General features: G+C 48.5%; 1 protein-coding gene and 1 long non-coding RNA gene across 4 annotated transcripts in view; both read left to right on the forward strand.

The window, feature by feature from the left end:
* The window catches only part of FAN1 (FANCD2 and FANCI associated nuclease 1), a 29,393-nt gene extending 12,940 nt beyond the window's left edge, over positions 1 to 16,453 (forward strand). For 2 of the 3 annotated variants that reach the window (XM_025892953.2, XM_025892954.2), the window contains exons 6-14: positions 2,488 to 2,619; positions 4,386 to 4,494; positions 5,651 to 5,770; positions 8,198 to 8,362; positions 8,872 to 9,022; positions 11,847 to 11,950; positions 12,520 to 12,714; positions 13,319 to 13,447; positions 16,199 to 16,453. In XM_025892953.2, the coding sequence (XP_025748738.1) occupies positions 2,488 to 2,619; positions 4,386 to 4,494; positions 5,651 to 5,770; positions 8,198 to 8,362; positions 8,872 to 9,022; positions 11,847 to 11,950; positions 12,520 to 12,714; positions 13,319 to 13,447; positions 16,199 to 16,336 (1,243 nt within the window). In that variant the 3' untranslated portion in view covers positions 16,337 to 16,453. The remainder of the gene's footprint in view (positions 1 to 2,487; positions 2,620 to 4,385; positions 4,495 to 5,650; positions 5,771 to 8,197; positions 8,363 to 8,871; positions 9,023 to 11,846; positions 11,951 to 12,519; positions 12,715 to 13,318; positions 13,448 to 16,198) is intronic. The other variant, XM_073882534.1, reaches the window with a different exon arrangement.
* On the forward strand, positions 2,629 to 4,360 carry LOC141370836 (uncharacterized). Its single transcript, XR_012375267.1, has 2 exons — positions 2,629 to 3,822; positions 3,867 to 4,360. It is a non-coding gene; the product is annotated as an uncharacterized lncRNA (long non-coding RNA).
* Positions 16,454 to 17,153: the final 700 nt, after the last annotated feature.

Genomic DNA, 17,153 nt, shown 5'->3' on the forward strand with positions numbered 1-17,153 from the left:
GGATGCCCCCTAGCCGTTCAGGTCTGGCACCGGACCTGCTGGCAGGAGCTCAGGGAGGAGCTCCAGCCTGGAGAGAAGCCACCGGCCCGTGGACGGTGTTGGAAGCCCTGGAACTGGAGAGACCCGAGGGGGAGGAGGCGGACTGAGCTGTGGCAGCCAGCGTTCAGAGGTCAGGGAGAGAACAGGAACATGGAAGCCATCCATAGGAGAGTGGCTCAGGGAGGGGTGGTCGCGGTCCGCCGTCACTCGGAGGCTGAGTAGATGTGCGGCCGGAAGCAGACCGGTTGGATTTAGCGAGAGGTGTGCAGTTGGTGGCCTGCGCTAAGAGCCGCTCCAGGGAAACTGGTGGAGGGTGCCGGTGAGGACAGTAGGCGTTCTGGGGGGACGGGGAGGCAGAGGTCGGCCCGGAGTGAGCTGCTGCCGCAGGGCAGCGTGAGGCAGGCAGTTTTGTTCTGCTGTGTGAGCGGGCGGCCGCGCGGCTGTGTGTGCGCTCCCGCCCTGACAGGCGGCGGGAGAGGAGGGCCTGACCGGAAGGGAAGCGGGGACAGCCAGAGGAGGGCGAGCCGTGGGGACACCGGAGGGCCGGCGGTCCGGAGCACCGGCGGAGGCTGCCGTGATGGGAAGCCGAGAGGGCCCCTCGCATGGCCTCTGTCCCTGCGGGCGAGGTCTGATGGGGAAGCTTGCCCCGGGGGAGGGGGAGGGGGAGGGTGCGGCGGGCCCCCCTCCCCCCCCGCAGGGTGGGCAGGCGGACAGGCTCCCCGGGGGAGCAGGGCTGGCCTGAGGCGTGGAAGCCCACCAGCCTGGCCCTGGCGTTTTCCTCAGCTCGGTTCAGGGAGCTGGGTGCGGGCTCAGAGGAGGTGGTCGGCGTGGTCGGCGTGGACGCCGTGACGAGCGCGGGCCCGACGTCCAGTGCGATTTCACCTCCGGGGAGGGCACGGAGGCCTGCCGGACAGGGGGCGCGATGGCTGGAGAAGGGGGTCCCCGGGGGCTGTCGGTGGAGTTGGAGAATTGTTGCCGTCAGTAAGTGAGCCGGAAGGATTGGCGGCGGCGGTCAGTGAATGAAATGCCCAAAGTGAAGATTTTGAGGGTGATGCAGTGCCTCGGAGACAGCGGTTCTGAGCGGCCGTGGGCATGTGGGTAGCAGAAGGGAGGTGGGGAAAGGGTTATGGGCCAGGAGGTCTCGAGACGGAGCGTGCTCTTCATCCTCACAGACGTTGAAGTCTCGGGCCACTGTGGCTGGAGACACGAGGCAGAGCAAGACCGAAGACAGGAGGCGGGCGGTGCCCGCAAGGAGGGAGCACAGGCTTCCAAGGAATGGGGGGCTTTCAGGAAGGGGAGAGTAAGATTTGGAAGCAGCTGGGAAGAAGGGGAGTCTCCGCCATCCCTGGGTAGGAGGGCTGTGAGAAGAGCCAGCCCCGACGTGAGAGGGCTGGGGGTGCGGCAGGAAGGGGGAAGCCGTGTTCTCACCCGGGGTTTAGAGGAGGCAGGAGACTGGGGGGGGGGGGGGGGGTGCTGAAGGGGCAGTTGCCAGCAGCACTGGGGAGGTCCGGAGGAGACGAGAGCTGGTAACCCTTTCCATTGGTGCTGGAGGTGGACCGGGAGATGAGCACGATGGGGTTGGTCTCAATGGCCCCTCGAAGGTGGGGCTTGGTCGGGGCCACCGGGCTGGGAGCGTGGGGGCCGCTCCTGATGCTCCTGACCATGGAGGAGCTCCTGCGGGCCTGGGCCAGCCTCCGGACAGCTCTCTCCCTGTTGCATTTTCTTTTCTTATCAACCTTACAATTATCCGGTAGCATTTTATAAGAGAATTAGATCGAGGAGTTCATGAGCAAATTTTTACATTTAGAGGCAATTTCTTTTATTCTTATTTGAGCACACTTGCCCATAATGATATCTCTTGCTTTTCTTTTAGGTGTGAGCCCAAAATACAATGACCAGGCACTCAAAGTGTCACTTGGGCAAATGTCTTTGTTTTTGGTACCTAAAGATGCAATGAGAGGTTGTCTTTGTTCAGCTAAGTGGTTTCATAACCTTTCAGCATTGCTGTCTCCCAAAGAGTGTCTCTTTGGGCAGCATTTGCCGGGCTCTCTCTGACCAAATGGTTGTTACCAGATCTACGCCCTAATGTGATTTCGCAGTCAGTTCCATGTTTCTGGGGTTGCTGCCAGATTGTTGAATGAACGAATGAGTACTAAGAATCAAAACCGATGAGCTGGTCAATACTACATTTATATAATGGAACATGTTATGTAATAATACGGTGCGAAGGTTTTTATCTTTCTAGCTGGCTGGCCTATATTCAGTGTTTCAGGCTACTTCAGGGCAGTAGTACTGTGTTTTTACTAGACTCAGATTTAAATACCCTTCATATTTTCAAACAACACACTTTTACCCTTCAGAAGTAGATCTCGAGGAGAGGATGTGGTATTTGTTATGTGAATGTTCATTCACATTTGAAACTTGGATGCTGTGGGGTTTTGCCCCCAGATACGCAGCTGCCGCACACATGCTGAGTGACATTTCTACCGCGATGGCCAATGGGAACTGGAAAGAAGCTCACGAGCTCTCTCAATGCGCAAAAAGTGACTGGAACAAACTGAAAAGCCACCCTTCCTTGAGGTGAGATCTTTTCCAGGTACCTGTCAAAATTTACTTCCCTACCAAGTTGTTTCGACCACTTGAGGTAAATCTCTTCATGAAGAACTTAGTCCTTTTGTGCTGTGGTCAAATCCACTGTGCAGTTGAATTCCCCACTTGCTTTGCATAGTCAGTGTTGTGTGACATAGAAGGAAATGTCTGCAAGTCTGAAGTGAATTTTCTATAACTCAGATCGCTGTGCAACAGGCACGGGGGCAGACAAATGGCTTTTCGCTTGCCTTTTTGTTTTGTTTTTTTTTTTTAAATTGAGATGTAATTGACATATAACATTATATTAGTTTCAGGTATACAACATGATGATTTGATATTTCTGTCTTGCAAAATGATCATCACAGTAAGTCGAGTTAACATCCATCACCATAGTTACAAAATTTTTTTCTACTCAGTAGCAAATTTCACTTACACAATCCAGTATTATTGTCCTCATGCTGTACATTACATCCCCATGGCTTACTTATTTTGTAACTGAAAGTGTACCTTTTAATTCCCTTCACCCTTTTTGTGCACCCCCTCACCCCCTTAACTCACTGTCTTTTGGTACGTTGACTTTTCTGAGTATTGGTCAGCTGAATTTAAATGTGGGGGAAAGCAGCAGGACAGAGGTGGTAAGAGCCATGCTGGATGTGTTCTTCTAATGGAAATTCAAGCAGGTGTTAATCTGAAAAAGAAAACTAACATTTTCTTTAAAAGTTCAAGTACACAGCACATGATTTTTTTTTTGTTTGATCAGTGTTAAACATACTCTGTATTAAGAAATTTTATTCCTTTGTTTTCACATAGGGATGAGAAAAATTTGTGTTATTAAATAGCTCTTTCAAAAAAACCTTTCGGATATAAAGTTCATACAGAAATGATAATGACTTAAAAATCACTGCTGGGGAAAATGGCCTTTAAAGTTAGGGAAAAGAAAAATAACTGCATATTTTGCCCATATTTCATTTAGAAGTATTCATTAATTCAGAAAATTGAGCCATTCACTTAAAAGCCCTTCTAGAAATGAGATAACCAAGGTAGAGTCGCTACTCCTGTGATGTCCATGTACATTGGAAGCTTTCTTATGACAAATTAGGTAAATTTATTAACATTTCTCACACCAAACAGCAAAACAAATGGTTAAAACAAGTTAATAGGTGATTTTCTTCATCAAAGAAAGAAAAAAAAAAGGTCATAGCCAGGAAGTTAGATGACTGTAGACCCGAGGTTGGTAGATGACTTTCGTAGAAGGTCAGCTGGTCTGTCCTCCGGCTTCTGTGGCAGCTGCTGACCTCAGCTGCCCCTGGGCAGAAGCAGCCCCAGGAGGAATGTGAATGAACCAGAGGGGCAGTATGCCAACACTATTTATGGACTGAAATTTGAGTTTCATATAATTTTCACATGCCACAGACTGTTCTCCTTTTCATTTATTTTAACCATTGCAAAATGCGAAAACCATGCTTAGTCTGCAGGACATACAAAATCAGCTGGTGGGCCCAGGATTTGGCCTTGGTTTGCTGACCTCCAGCTTAGAAGATTTCCGGTTGTTCTTACTTTACCCTAGCGAGTGCGCTAGGAAATGGTGGCTGGCTAGAAGAATGCAGGTTTGTGGTGTAGGAAATTGTGTACAACTGACAGTATTTGGAATATATCTTTTTAAAAGCTACGAATTCGATCTGCTTTGTCACTTTTTATAATTGTCTTGCCATGAATAAATCAGATTGCTAAACTGCTGGTGTCCGTCTTCATTTTAGATACCATGAGAATTTACCACTCTTTCTGCGCTGTTTTACTGTTGGGTGGATTTATACACGGATTTTGTCTCGGACTGTTGAAATATTGCAGCGACTTCACATGTATGAGGTTAGAGCACAAGCCCTGACCCCCGGCTTACCGATGGGTCATCGGTAAGCTGTGCAGGAGAGCCTGCCTGGCAGCATTTTCCACGTATTTGGTCAGCATACAGTAATGTCACGAAAGCAGGCTTGATGTGGGCAGCCTGCTGTCTCCAGGGTTAGTGGGGAGACGGCCGAAGAGGACCAGCCATCTCATCTGCTTGTGAGTTGCTGTGCATGCACCAGAAGGGCCTGGGGGTCCTGGACGGAGCCATGCAGGGAGCCCCAGACTGAGTCTCTGCAGCCTGAGCCTGAGTCTCTGTCAGGACTCCACATGTGACTTGGGAGGTCTCCAGAAACCTCTGAGGTGGAAACCTCACATCTGCTTGTGTTTGCCTGACGACTGGCATGGTCTGCCTGGAAATAATTTAAAATCACAAATCAGAGATTTGTTCCCATCCCTCCCTCTACAAAACATTGTGAGGTTGCTAGAGTTAACTTTTATTATGTTAACATTTCTATATGGAAAAGTGCCGTTTTACAAAGAGGATAACGGAACTTGGGCTTCTTGACGTGGGTCCATGAAACCCAAGAGGATCCATGGGATTGCTTTGGGGAGTCTGTGAACCCCACAGTTGCAAGTATACGGGGGTTTGTGCTGCACTTTCTGAGGGGAATCTCTAGATGTTGAAAGAGATCCATGAACCACAAAAACTGAACAGTTTGTGTATAAATCTAGGCCCGAAAGTCTTCCTGTTAAGGTGGGGTGTTTGGATGAAGACACTGCTCATTACTGTCTGCCCACCCCATTCCTCACACCGTCGGCCCTCTGACCTGCTGTGTTCCCAGAAGCACGTGGGCTTGCAGCCCCGGACCAGTGCTTGGCTGCCTAGAACTTGATTGTGTGCAGCCCAGCATCCGTTGACTGGCTGTGCAGAGAGGATCATGCAGTGTTCACAGAGCTCCATACGCTCACTCTACTGGTTGGCAGGAGAAAAGTAGGGATGCCTCAGGGGTTCGGGCCTGCTCCAGAGGGTTGGACCCCAAAGGGGTCCTTGGCCTCCTTATAGAATGGCAGATGGGCTTTTTTAAATGTACTTTGGCAACCTTATTGGTTACTAAATGTAGTTCCTTATTTTGGAGTGTACGAGTCTAACGTACTTTCTTTGTTGTTGTTGGAACAGGAAGCAGTCAAGGAGCTTGAAAGCCTCTTGTCCCAGAGAGTGTATTGTCCTGACAGCAGAGGCCGGTGGTGGGATAGACTGGCACTCAACTTACACCAACACCTGAAACGCCTTGAACCGGTATTCAGTAACTAGATACACCTGAGCCTTTAACTTCCGCCTAAGTGAAAATACATAGCCAACTCTTAATACCTTAGGAACCTAAGTGTAATGAGAATATATATTTTTTTAACATTCTTCTTTTGTCTGTGTTCTCCCAACCCCCCAAATGCTAACAGAAGCATTACAGTGAGGGCAGGAGACTTCTCACTGATTTGGGAGATGGGTTGGTAGTGGGCTCTGTGTTGGGGTTTAGGAATTACGGGAGCAGGAGAGTTAGAGGTCCCCATCCTCAGCAGGTGCTTTCAAGGAAGGTGCTTTTTGTTTTGGAAATGGTGATTTTACTCATTTGTTGCATGCCTCCAGGTAGAAAGTCTGATGAAAGATGTTTCCTTCCACTGGGAAGTGTGTTGTCTGGCCAACGCTGAGCAGGCCACTTTCTCCTCCAGGCACTGGTGTTCTCCGTGGCGGGCATCTTGGGAGTCTAGGATCCTGGTTGCCGCCAGAGCTGAGCAGGGCGGGACCTCCGAAGGCAGCTTGTGCTGAGAGCCTAGAGGTGACAGTGGCTCTTTGTGTGGCTGCCTGGGGTTCCTCCCTGCCAGCTTTGCGTTTGCCTTGAACTCAGGGACTGTGGCTCTGGAAGCTTTTTGTTTTTTCAGCGACAACATGAATCAGGGTGATTTGGAGGTGGAAAAGTTGACCATGGGTGTGGAAATATGACAGACTATTTTTATTGCCTTAAATTGAAAAAGTGCCTTGTTACCTAAAGTGCTTCAAGCTGGTGAAAGCTGTCTGCTTTCTTGGAGGTGGGTGTGGTGCTTCCTTACCTCTCAGTGTTTACTCAGGCTGAAATAGCAAGGGGACAGCGTCTGGTAGCCCACAGCCAAATTCGGAGAAAGCCTGTGTTTATGCTGCCTCTTTCTTTCATTGAAATAGAAGTTCATAAGGGTTTGGATTTCCCCCTTGTTCACAGTTCCACTAATAGGAGCATTGACTCAGGCGCACAGAGGTAGACGAGCCGTTGAGATATTTTTGAGATTGACAGAAAATCCTCATTCCTTTTAGCCTTTTCTCAAAGATCTTCCTGGCCACACTCATGGTCTTCATCATTTTGTTACTATCCTGTTCATTTCTTTACATCAGTCTCTGGTGAAGGAATCTGTCAGCAGGGTGCTCAGCAGCCGGGGCCGGGTCTCCTTTGCTCTTCCTGGTTCCTTTGACCATTCCACTCTTGATCATCTTTCACTGATTTTCAGGGTGGTGTTTATTTCTTTGTTTTTACTTTTTATTCTCTTATTGTAGTAACTAATATATAACAATTCGGTGGCATTAGTTATAATCACAGTGTTTGTGCCAACATCACCACTGTCTATTTCTAGATTTTGTCATCACTCCAAACAGAAACTCTGTAGCCAGTCATTGCTCCTTGGTCCCTCCCCCCACAGCCTGAATTTGCCTGTTCTAGATATTTCCTGTATTTGGTCTTTCATGTCTCTGGCTTATCTCACTCAGCAGCTTGTTTTCCAGGTTCATCCACATTGTAGGAAGTCTCAGAATTTCCTTCCTCTTCAAGGCTGAGTAACATTCCATTGTATGGACAGACCACGTTTTGTCTGTCCAGTCATCTCAACATGGACACTGGCTCACTTCCACTTTTGGCTATTATGAATAATGCTGCTTATGAACATGGGTGTACAAATATCTGTTCAAAACACTGCTTTCAGTTCTTTTGGGTATGTCCCAGATGTGGCATTGCTGGGTCATGCGGTAATTCTGTGTTGAGCTTTTTGAGGAACCGCACATTGACTTTCACAGTGTTGAATCATTCTTTCATTCCTGCCAACAGTGCATGTGGGTTCTAGTTTCTCCCACGTCCTTGTCAGCACTTAATATTTTCCTTGTTTCTGATTATAGTCATCCTATTAGGCGTGAAGTGATATGCTATGGTATTTTCAGTACTTTTTTTTTTTTTGTCCAACTCTGAATAGCCTTAGGAAATGCATTTAACTTCTCCAAACCCAAGATTCTTCTCCCTGTAAATGAGGCCTCTGGGCCAGCTCTGTGGTTCCTGAGTGCACCTGAGCATTAAAAGTAGCAGGATGACGGGGCAGCCTGACGGGCTCCGTTGGTAGAGCACGTGACTCTTGATCTCACATCGGGAGTTCAAGCCCCATGTTGGGCATGGAGCCTACTTAAAAAGAGAGAGAGAGAGAGAGAAAAAAGAAAGAAAAAGAAAGAAAGAAAAGAAAGAAGGAGAGAGAGAAAGGGAGAAATGTAGCAGCATGAGATCTAAGGAATATCCTTTTATCTCTGGAAGTATTGCTTTGTCAATTGGTAGTTAGCGAAATTGAAAAATTAACTAACAGAGGGGTTTCCTGTCACATTCAGTGAGCAGCTGCTGCCCTGAGGTCTTTCAGGATGCTGATGTGGGGCTGTGTTCTTCGCTAGGCTATTAAGTGCATCACAGAAGGGCTGGCAGATCCAGAAGTCCGAACAGGACACCGTCTCTCACTTTACCAGAGAGCTCTGCGCCTGAGAGAGTCTCCGAGCTGTCAGAAGTACAGGCACCTCTTCCATCAGCTACCAGAAATAACTGTGGATGACGTTAAACATGTAAGTAAATATCCTTTGGGCACTTTGGACTTCAGTACCTATGCTGGTTTTCTTCCTGAATGGAAACAGCCTAAGAACAGTTTTTTGTGTGCATTTTCTTGTAGACTTAGAAAAACTCTAGTGCGCGTGTGGGACAGGACCCCGTTTTCACACCAGCGCCTCCTACATCAGAAGCTGGGCTGGCCGGGGGTTGGTCTGCCCGTGCGCTGGGTTGAGTGACTCTAAAACTCCTGGATCAGGAGCTCACAGCGTTTGCCGGTGTCTCCTGCTTGGTCAGGGCACCTGGAGAGCAGCTTTGGGGTCCGTGTCCCCCCAGCCACACATGCACCTGGGGCTGGGGCAGTGGCTGGTCCATACCCTCACAGACACAGAGCATGGGTCACGTGGCCTCGCACTCTGCTGAGAATAGGTGGCTTGGGGTGGGGACGTCGGAAGGTGATGTGGAAGTCAGGTTTGCAGGGACTGCAGCTCGAGGGAGGCTGATGGATGTTGTCCTGCTGCTGTGTCAGGTGACCATCACGGGCCGGCTGTGCCCGCAGCGTGGGACAGGCAAGTCCGTGTTTGTGCTGGAGGCTGGGGGGCCTGCCGCCCCTGCTGCAGTCCTGTGCTCTGTGGAGGAGGTGGCGCTGGCCTACTACAGACGCAGCGGCTTCGACCAGGGTAACGCACGGCGTTTCTCCCGGGCCGCCTGACCCTTGGTGATGGTTTGGCCGCAGCGGGTGGCTGCCGTCTCTCCGTCCTGCCCAGTGGGCAATGCTGCTGACCTGGGAGGGTGTGGGAAGGGGTTTTACTCACGATAGTTGCTAAAGGCCATCTTCTTCCACTGAACCAGCATCTGCCACCCAAGGCCTGGGAGGAACAGCGCTTTCTGGTGGGATGTTAGAAGCAAGTGGGACTGGTTTTACTCTCAGAGAGCTTATGTTGGGCCTGGGAGTTCAGGAGGGCAGATGACTCTCAGGAGTGCTACCTGGTAGCAAAGCCCATTAGAGGAGGTAGGTGCCATGGAGGTGGGCCAGGCTGTTCTGGAAAGACTGAGCGGGCCTCATAGTCAGCTAACAGCTTTAAGGGGATTGAAGGACCAAGTCCTGGGATCGCATAGCACCAGAGGAACCGGAGAAATTGCTAGAAAGAGCAGTGCTTTTTGTTTTTGTTTTCTTTTTTGTGCGTTTTTTATTGCAGAGAATGAGTGCTTTATCTGAGGCCCAGGAAAAGGGGAGATGTTGGGAATTTGCCTTCTGAAGCTTGTCAGTCTGTCCTTAGCGAAATGTAGCACCGACTAGAAAAAGTAAAATCAAACGCTGTGAGAGGGGAATTGCAGAGGAAGAGGGAGGGCAAGGCAGTTCTGGAGAGACCCACTCTAGTCGTTCTTTCTTTTTAAAAACTTTTTATTATGGAAGCTATCGAACAGGCCTTTGTACACAAGCGCAGAGGTGCAGTGAGCCCCGTGTACTGCCCCGCTTTGGCATTCCTTCCACCCTCCCTGCCCTCAGACCCTGGAAGCCGACCGCGGACAGTGGCCCACGTGCTCACTCTGGAAGGGCCCACCACGCCCATCCTGCATCCGGGCAGGACGCCCCTCTACCCAGGCCGAAGGGTCACAAGCATGAAAAACATCCTGATACCTTCAAATCCGTGAAAATCAGGACATTATTTCTCTTGAGCATTATGTCAGTGTTCAGAAGATTAATGAGGACCACGAAACGATGAGTCTGAGAACGGCTAAGATTGATCTGTGTGGTATCTTTATTACTCACAGGGAAGGGAGATGCTCTAAGGGAAGAAGTACAAACCCCAGTGAAGACAAAGATAGCACAGACCTGAAAGGTTAGAAATAAAAGAGCAGAAGGAGCAGCTACCCCCGGGGAGCCACGGAGACAGGAAATGGGGCAGCCGGGGGCGGCGGGCACGCTGTGAGGCGGACGCGGTGGAATGCTTTCGGCTTAGCCGTGAGCCTGAAAAGCGGACAGACGATTCCGTTTCCAGAGTATAAAATACTTTTATATAAAATATTTTCTTCATTTATTAAAATTGATGCAGTGAAAATGAGTGGAACCCTTGCTGTCGGTCTCCTTGAGAGGAGATTTGGAACTAAGGGCAATCTCAAGCTCCCTTCGGAGAAGCTTATTTCAGAGTCACTCAGAAGGAGCTCACCAAAAATGATTTCACTTCCAATACAAACGCACGGTGTAGACCGCTTAGGAGCGCGGGAATTCTGACCGCCAGTGCTCCTGCCTGGACAGTGGACAGTGTGCACTCCCGGGCAGGAAGCAGGCTGGGAATTGAGACCCGCAGTACCCCCTGGCCGGGCAGGAGCCCGGGAGCCCAGCGTAAAGCTTGCTGGTGAAAAGGGCTCGGCTCCAGCCCAGAGACCTGAGTGAGTTCCGGTTGTTCCCGCTCTGTCCTTTCGCATCTCTGAGACAGGCTGCAAGGACGAGGGGCTAGAACTGAGAGGGGGATGAAAGGCATGGCCTCAGGGTGGGGGCCTGGCCGTGCCACTGCTGACAGAGGCTCTGGTCTGTGTACTTCCGACCGGGACACACGTGCAGGCTCAGCCTGGTGTCTGCCCTCCAGGGCCTGTGCGGCACCATGCCCTTGCACAGACTGGAACGGGGCCCACCGGCCGGAAGAGCCCTTCTGCCTGCCTATTGGGACAGGGTCGTGGGGGTCAGCACCTCCTTTGGCCAAAGCCATAATGCGGGGAGAGAAGCGCCCCCGTGGCCCCATCCCTGGTCAGGTGTGTGGAAGTGCAGAGCACTTGCCTGGGAGACAGGTCTGCGTGCTATGCCGAGATCGAGCCCCTGGTCTCAACTCTATGACACCTGCGTGGGCTGGACGCATGGTCGATTGAGCTCGTGGCCCAGTCAGTACAGTTTGTATGGGGTGGGAGGCAGGGGTCTGAGCTAGGTGGTCTCTGAGGTGGAAGGTTTCTAGAAGAGCCCAAATCTCAAAAACACTGGGCACGCTTGTCCAGGACAAAGCAGTGGAATGCAAGGTCCAGTGAGGTGGATGGAGACAGCACCTGCCAGGTTAGAGGGCGTGGGCTCCCAGGTACTAGTCTTTCTCCGATCTATTCTGGGAAGCCTTTCTGCAGGTGTGGCCAAGGGGCCCTACACCAGAGTCCCCCGCGGGGGTCTCGGCCCACCCACACCCACCAAATCGAACCCCTGGAGCCTGAGGAGGGGGCTTTTACTTACTTATCTTTAAACACGTTCCTTACATTTCTCACTAAAGTTAGAGAGCTGCTACTTTATGGCTCTGAAATGTGTATTTAAGTTTTCCCGTACTTACTAAGATTTTTGCTTTTAAACGAGTCTTCTGTACATAAGCAATGTAATGTAAACAAATGAGCTAGGAATGACAAGAAAACAGCTTTTGCATTTGAAACTAAAATCTATTTCCTTCAAATTGAGTAAGCAGTGGGTTATGGTGGTGGTTTTTAAAAAACAGAAAAACCTGATTTTCCTGTGTGTTGGCTTTGTCTTAGGGATTCATGGGGAAGGGTCCACCTTCAGCACGCTGTATGGCCTCCTCCTGTGGGATATCATCTTCATGGATGGGATACCAGACGTCTTCAGAAACGCCTACCAGGTGCTCAGGTTACGCCATCCCTGGTGTGTGCTTTTTAGGCGAGCAGATGCTTCTGCACTTTGAGACTCATTCCCACCCGTGTGCGTGTGGGTCTGCGGCCATCAGAAGCCTGCCAGTGACAGTCTTGGGGGTGGTGCTAAGTCTCTGTTAGAATAGTCTTTAATTTTACATTCGGATTCATAGATTTTAAAATGTAAGTCTGTTAAATTTTCATCTTGAACCTACTTTACCTTCATTCCACTTGAAACTTGTAGCGTACGTTTTTTCAGCTTTGACCTTGACCGGGCTCCTATCAGGGCCGGCGCCCGTGTGTGCTGGTGCATGCACACGCGCCCGCTGAGGGCACCACCGCTGTAACCTGGAAGCTCTTTCCACCAGTTACGACTCTGACAAACCAGGGCAATAAGTTGTTTTTATGTTAGATTACTTAATTTTTACTTACCTTCTGAGAAGAAGAATGTGTCGATTTAATCAGATTGGCCAGTTTCCAAGTTTTATAGGTATGGGATGTTCTTCTGGTGAACCGGTTCTGTCCAGGCACCGAACGAGGCTTGTTTCCTATGACGTAGGCCTTCCCGCTGGACTTGTGCACAGACAGCTTCTGCACCAGCCGGCAGCCGGCTGTGGAGGCCAGGCTGCGGCAGATTCACAGCGCGCCCGTGGATAGCCTGCGGGCCTGGGTGGCAGCCGCGTGGCAGGCCCAGCAGGGCAGGGTGGCTTCCCTCGTGAGCTGGGATCGCTTTGCTTCTCTTCAGCAAGCTCAGGTGAAACCCTGTGGCGGGAGTTGGTCAGAAAGCAACACCTTCTGGTGCTGGGTGTGCTTTTGGCACGATCTGTGTACGTGTGTGTGCGTGTGTGTATATGCACATGTATTTCTGTATGTGATGGTGCTATGCATACATTTATGTAGGTGATAGTCCCCTAGTCCGGATGCCACTGTTACCGGTGGGACCAGGTCAGGGCACAAAATAAGCCCAGGGATGCCTTCTTCCCCTTAGTTGACAGCTTCTCTTTGCCTGACCTGTGAGCCTCAGCAGGAAGGATGCTGTTCCTGTCCCTGCAACTACTGGTCTTCATCACTGTCCTTTTCCTGAGGATTTAGCCCAAATTTCCTCTTCCTCAGCTGTTCCCCAGGGCTTTGCCGACTAGATAGGAGTCTGAGCAAAGGAAACCTGATTTCCCAGAGCTTGCAGGTGGGCATTTTGGCTGGTGGCTCAGTGGCCCTGTGGCCCAAGCATTAGAATGACCCCTGGCGTCCTTGGAACCCATTTCTGTGGAATTACACTTTTCTGTGTCTCGTGGTCAGTGAAAGTATTGCAGGATCTCTGTCGTAAGGCATGGCTAACCAGCCCTGTGTTTTGGGTTCAGGATCTTGTTTCCTGCTTGGGCGGTCCCATCCTCAGTGGCGTGTGCCGGCGCCTGGCTGCGGACTTCCGACACTGCCGAGGGGGCCTCCCTGACCTGGTGGTGTGGGACTCCCGGAGTCGTCGCTGTAAGGTCAGTTGTGCCAGAATGGAAAGTTTCATTAGCAACTTAATCAAAGGCTCCGATCTAGGCATTTCTTGCATGATTGTTGGCAAGATTGAATACCTCGAAAGCTGTGGGACCAAGGGCCATGGTTCCCCGGTGGCTATTGGTGGGGCCCTCCCCCGCAGCCCCTGGCGTGGGGGCCTCTCCTCTCCGCCGTGCAGCGCACCACTTGGCTCATTCATCAGAGCAGGCCGCTGAGAAGAGCCAGAGTGTGAGCAAGACGGGAGTCAGTCTCCTATAACTTGATTGCGGAAGGGATGTTCCGTCACTTTGGCCGTATTATTCTGTTAGAAGCAAGTCACAGATTCCAGTGTGCATGCCCCCCCCCCCCCCCGCAAGGGAAGGGATTCTGCAGGTGTGAACACCAGGAGGCTGAGATGACGGGGAGCCGTTCTCTAAGCTCCCCAGGAGTGAGCTCCTCGTCACGTGTTCTTGGGTCAGGGCCACCTTGCCTCACCCTGGTCTTCCCCTGCTGCCCATCCCAGGTTGGTTTTTGTTACTGAGTTGTGAGATTAAAAAATTCTGGATACAAGCCCTGTATCAAGTATATTTCATCCCAGCTGTGGCTTTTCATTCTCATAATAGTGTCTTTTGAAGAGCAGAAATTTTTATTTTGGCCAAGTCCCAACTTCTCTGTTCTTTAATGGATCATACTTTTGGGGTCATGGGACATCTCGGACTGGAACTGTGGATTTGTGTATTTCTCCTTGCAGTTCTATCCAGTTTGCTTCATATATTTTGAAGCTCTGTGATTAGATGTATAAACTTGAAGGCCTGTCACATCCTCTTGATTAGTTGATCTCTTCATCCTTTATTTCTGGTAGTGTTCTCCATTCTGAAATCAACTGATATTAATAAATAGCCACTCCAACTTTCTTTTGATTAGTGCTAACAGGACATATCTTTTTCTCTTACTTTTAACTTATTTCATCTTTAATGGGTTTCTCGTAGGCAGCATTATAGCTGGGTCTGACTTTTTAATTCAGTTTGACAACCTCTTGCCATTTAATTAGGTATTTGGACCATTTACATTTGATGTGATTATTGATGACTGGCTTAAAAGCTACCATCCTGATACTTGTTTACTGTTTGTCTTAGCTGTCTTGTTCTCCTTTCCTCAACTTTTTCTACCCTTTGTTTTTTTAAAGATTCTATTTCTAGTCCTTTGTTGGCTTGTTAGCTATGATTCTTGTAAGTGGTTGCTCCAGTGTAGATCTTAAGCTTCCTGTCTTTCAAGTGATGTTATGCTATTCCATGCATAGTATAAAGAACATGTTTTTGTATCTCCTCTCTTGGCCTTTGTACTGTTCATACATCATTTTTCTACATGTTCTAAACTCTACATTTTTTTGCTTTCTACAGTTGATTTAAGAATCTTTATAATTACTCACATAGATACAAATTATTTTTTCTCCCCTAGATACAAATTCTTTTTTTTCCAAAGATTGATTTGAGAGAGAGAGAACACGGGCAGGGGGAGAGGTAGAGGAAGAGGGAGAGGGAGGGAGAGAATCCTCAAGCCTCTGCTGAGCCCGGAGCCCGACGCAGGGCTTGATCCCAGGACCCTGAGATCATGACCTGAGCCAAAATCAAGAGTCGGATGCTCAACTGACTGAGCCATCCAGGTGTCCCCCTGGATAGAAATTTTTACTGCTTGTTATTCCTTTGTAAAGACCCAGATTTCCACGTACCGTAGTCCTCTGCTTAAAGAACTTTAACACTTCTTGAAATGGAGGCCTGCTAGTAATGAATAATTTAGGTTTTCTATGTCTAAGTCTTCATTTCATCTTTGCTTTTGAAAGATATTTTCTCTGAGGAAAAAATTCTATGTTGAGAGTTTTTTTTCTTACAGTAATTTGAAATACTGGTCCATTGACCTCTAGCGTGCATTGTTTTTTAATGATAAATGTGTAGTCTCTCCCTTTAGGCTTTAAAAAATTCTAGCTGCTTTTAGAATATTCCCTTTATCACCAGTTATGCAACTTAATTATGTTTCTTTGTGTAGTGTTATATTTCTTTGCCTGGGGTTCATTGATCTTTGGGTTTATAGTTTCTATCAAATTTGGAAAATCTGGATAGTTTTTATGGCTGTTTTGAAGTTCAGTAATCTGCAGTGAATAAAACTGACACAGTTCCTGCCTTCATGGAGCTGATACGTAATCAACAGTTTTGTCTTCTGATAAATGCCGTGGAGGAAGTGCATAGAAGGACCCTGCTTAGAGATGTGCTGGACCTCTAGGAGGTGAATTTAAGCTGAGCATTGAAGGGTAAGACGTCAGATGTGTGAAGAACAGGAAGAAATGTCCTGGGCAGAGGGAACAGCAAGCATATGGAAGGGCCCTTCGGTTGGGAAGAGGTTAGTCTTTCTCAGGAACTTTGGAGTGGTTGGCAGGGTCCAGATCATAGTTTTGTAAGTCATGGCAAAAGCTTGGATTTAACTGCAAATATAACAGAAAGTAATCAGAGGGTTTTAAGCAGGGGAGCAACAATCTAGTGCATGCTTTAAAACTATTTTTCAAATGTATATTCAGAAACAATTTACTAATTCTCTGAAGAACTGCCTACTTTCTACAGAATAACTCTCAAGTGAATTTCGTACATGTATCTTTGTTTTATATATGTAAATAGAGCAATGTAAGTGAAAACTACTGTAGCATACTTGGCTATTCTGTTTCAGTAAGATACTAATAACTAACTTTCTTAAAACTTATATTCCAGCTGGTCGAAGTTAAAGGCCCCAATGATCGTCTTTCACATAAGCAAATGCTCTGGTTGGACGAACTGCAGAAGTTGGGGGCCGACGTAGAAGTCTGCCGCGTGGTTGCTGTTGGAGCTAAGAGCAAAAGCCTCACCTAACAGCTGTTGAGTTGGGGGTGTCTGGTGACACATGGATTGATTTTCAAAAGCATAAAGCATCATTACATTTTATTTAACTTTGTTATGTCAGTAATAAACCTGAGAGTTTAAGATTCATCATTGTACAGTGTCTGTGTGTCATAAAACTTGGTCTTGGCTTGAATGTACTCATTGATTCCACATAGGTAATGAGCTTTCTAGAAGGTTAGAACCTTGGTGGCCATTTTAGGAAATGGATGCATCTATGTTACTAAGCTACACTTGCAGAACAGCTGGAAAAAATCCCAATGGGATGTTTCACAGCTTTCGGTCTTTTATGAAAGTAGCATACCCAATGTCTCTGGTAAGTATACTGGAGAGACCTGTATTTAAGGTTTTCTAGACTGCTCTGATATACTCAGCTGTTAAACATTCTTGTTTTAGGATTATCTAAGAAGGACACAAACAGATGAAATTCTTTCTCTGGGAATTAAAAATAAATTCTCATTAAATTCCTTAACAACTTTTAACTTGCCCTTACTAATTGGGCCTAGATCGTCAAAGGAATGAACAGTCTTTATCAAAGGCAACTGTCCCTTTTCACCCTTAGCTAACCTCCCTTATGACCAGAGGGGCAATTTTCTGTATAGACGGCGTAACTGCAACAGGGCTGTTCATGAGAGCCCTAGGCTGAGGAAGGTATATGGTAGGAAGGCAACTAACCAGAACTGTAGGGCCAGGAGTCCGGGATGGGGACCCCGGTCTCCCCACAGACTAGTTCGGAGACCTTCTTAGGGGAATGTTACTCCCCAGCTTGGTGATTTATTGAACAGAAGGA

This window comes from Callorhinus ursinus, unplaced genomic scaffold (assembly GCF_003265705.2).
Source record: "Callorhinus ursinus isolate GAN/ISIS: 27379988/994484 unplaced genomic scaffold, GSC_fseal_2.0 scaffold47, whole genome shotgun sequence".
NCBI lineage: Eukaryota > Metazoa > Chordata > Mammalia > Carnivora > Otariidae > Callorhinus > Callorhinus ursinus.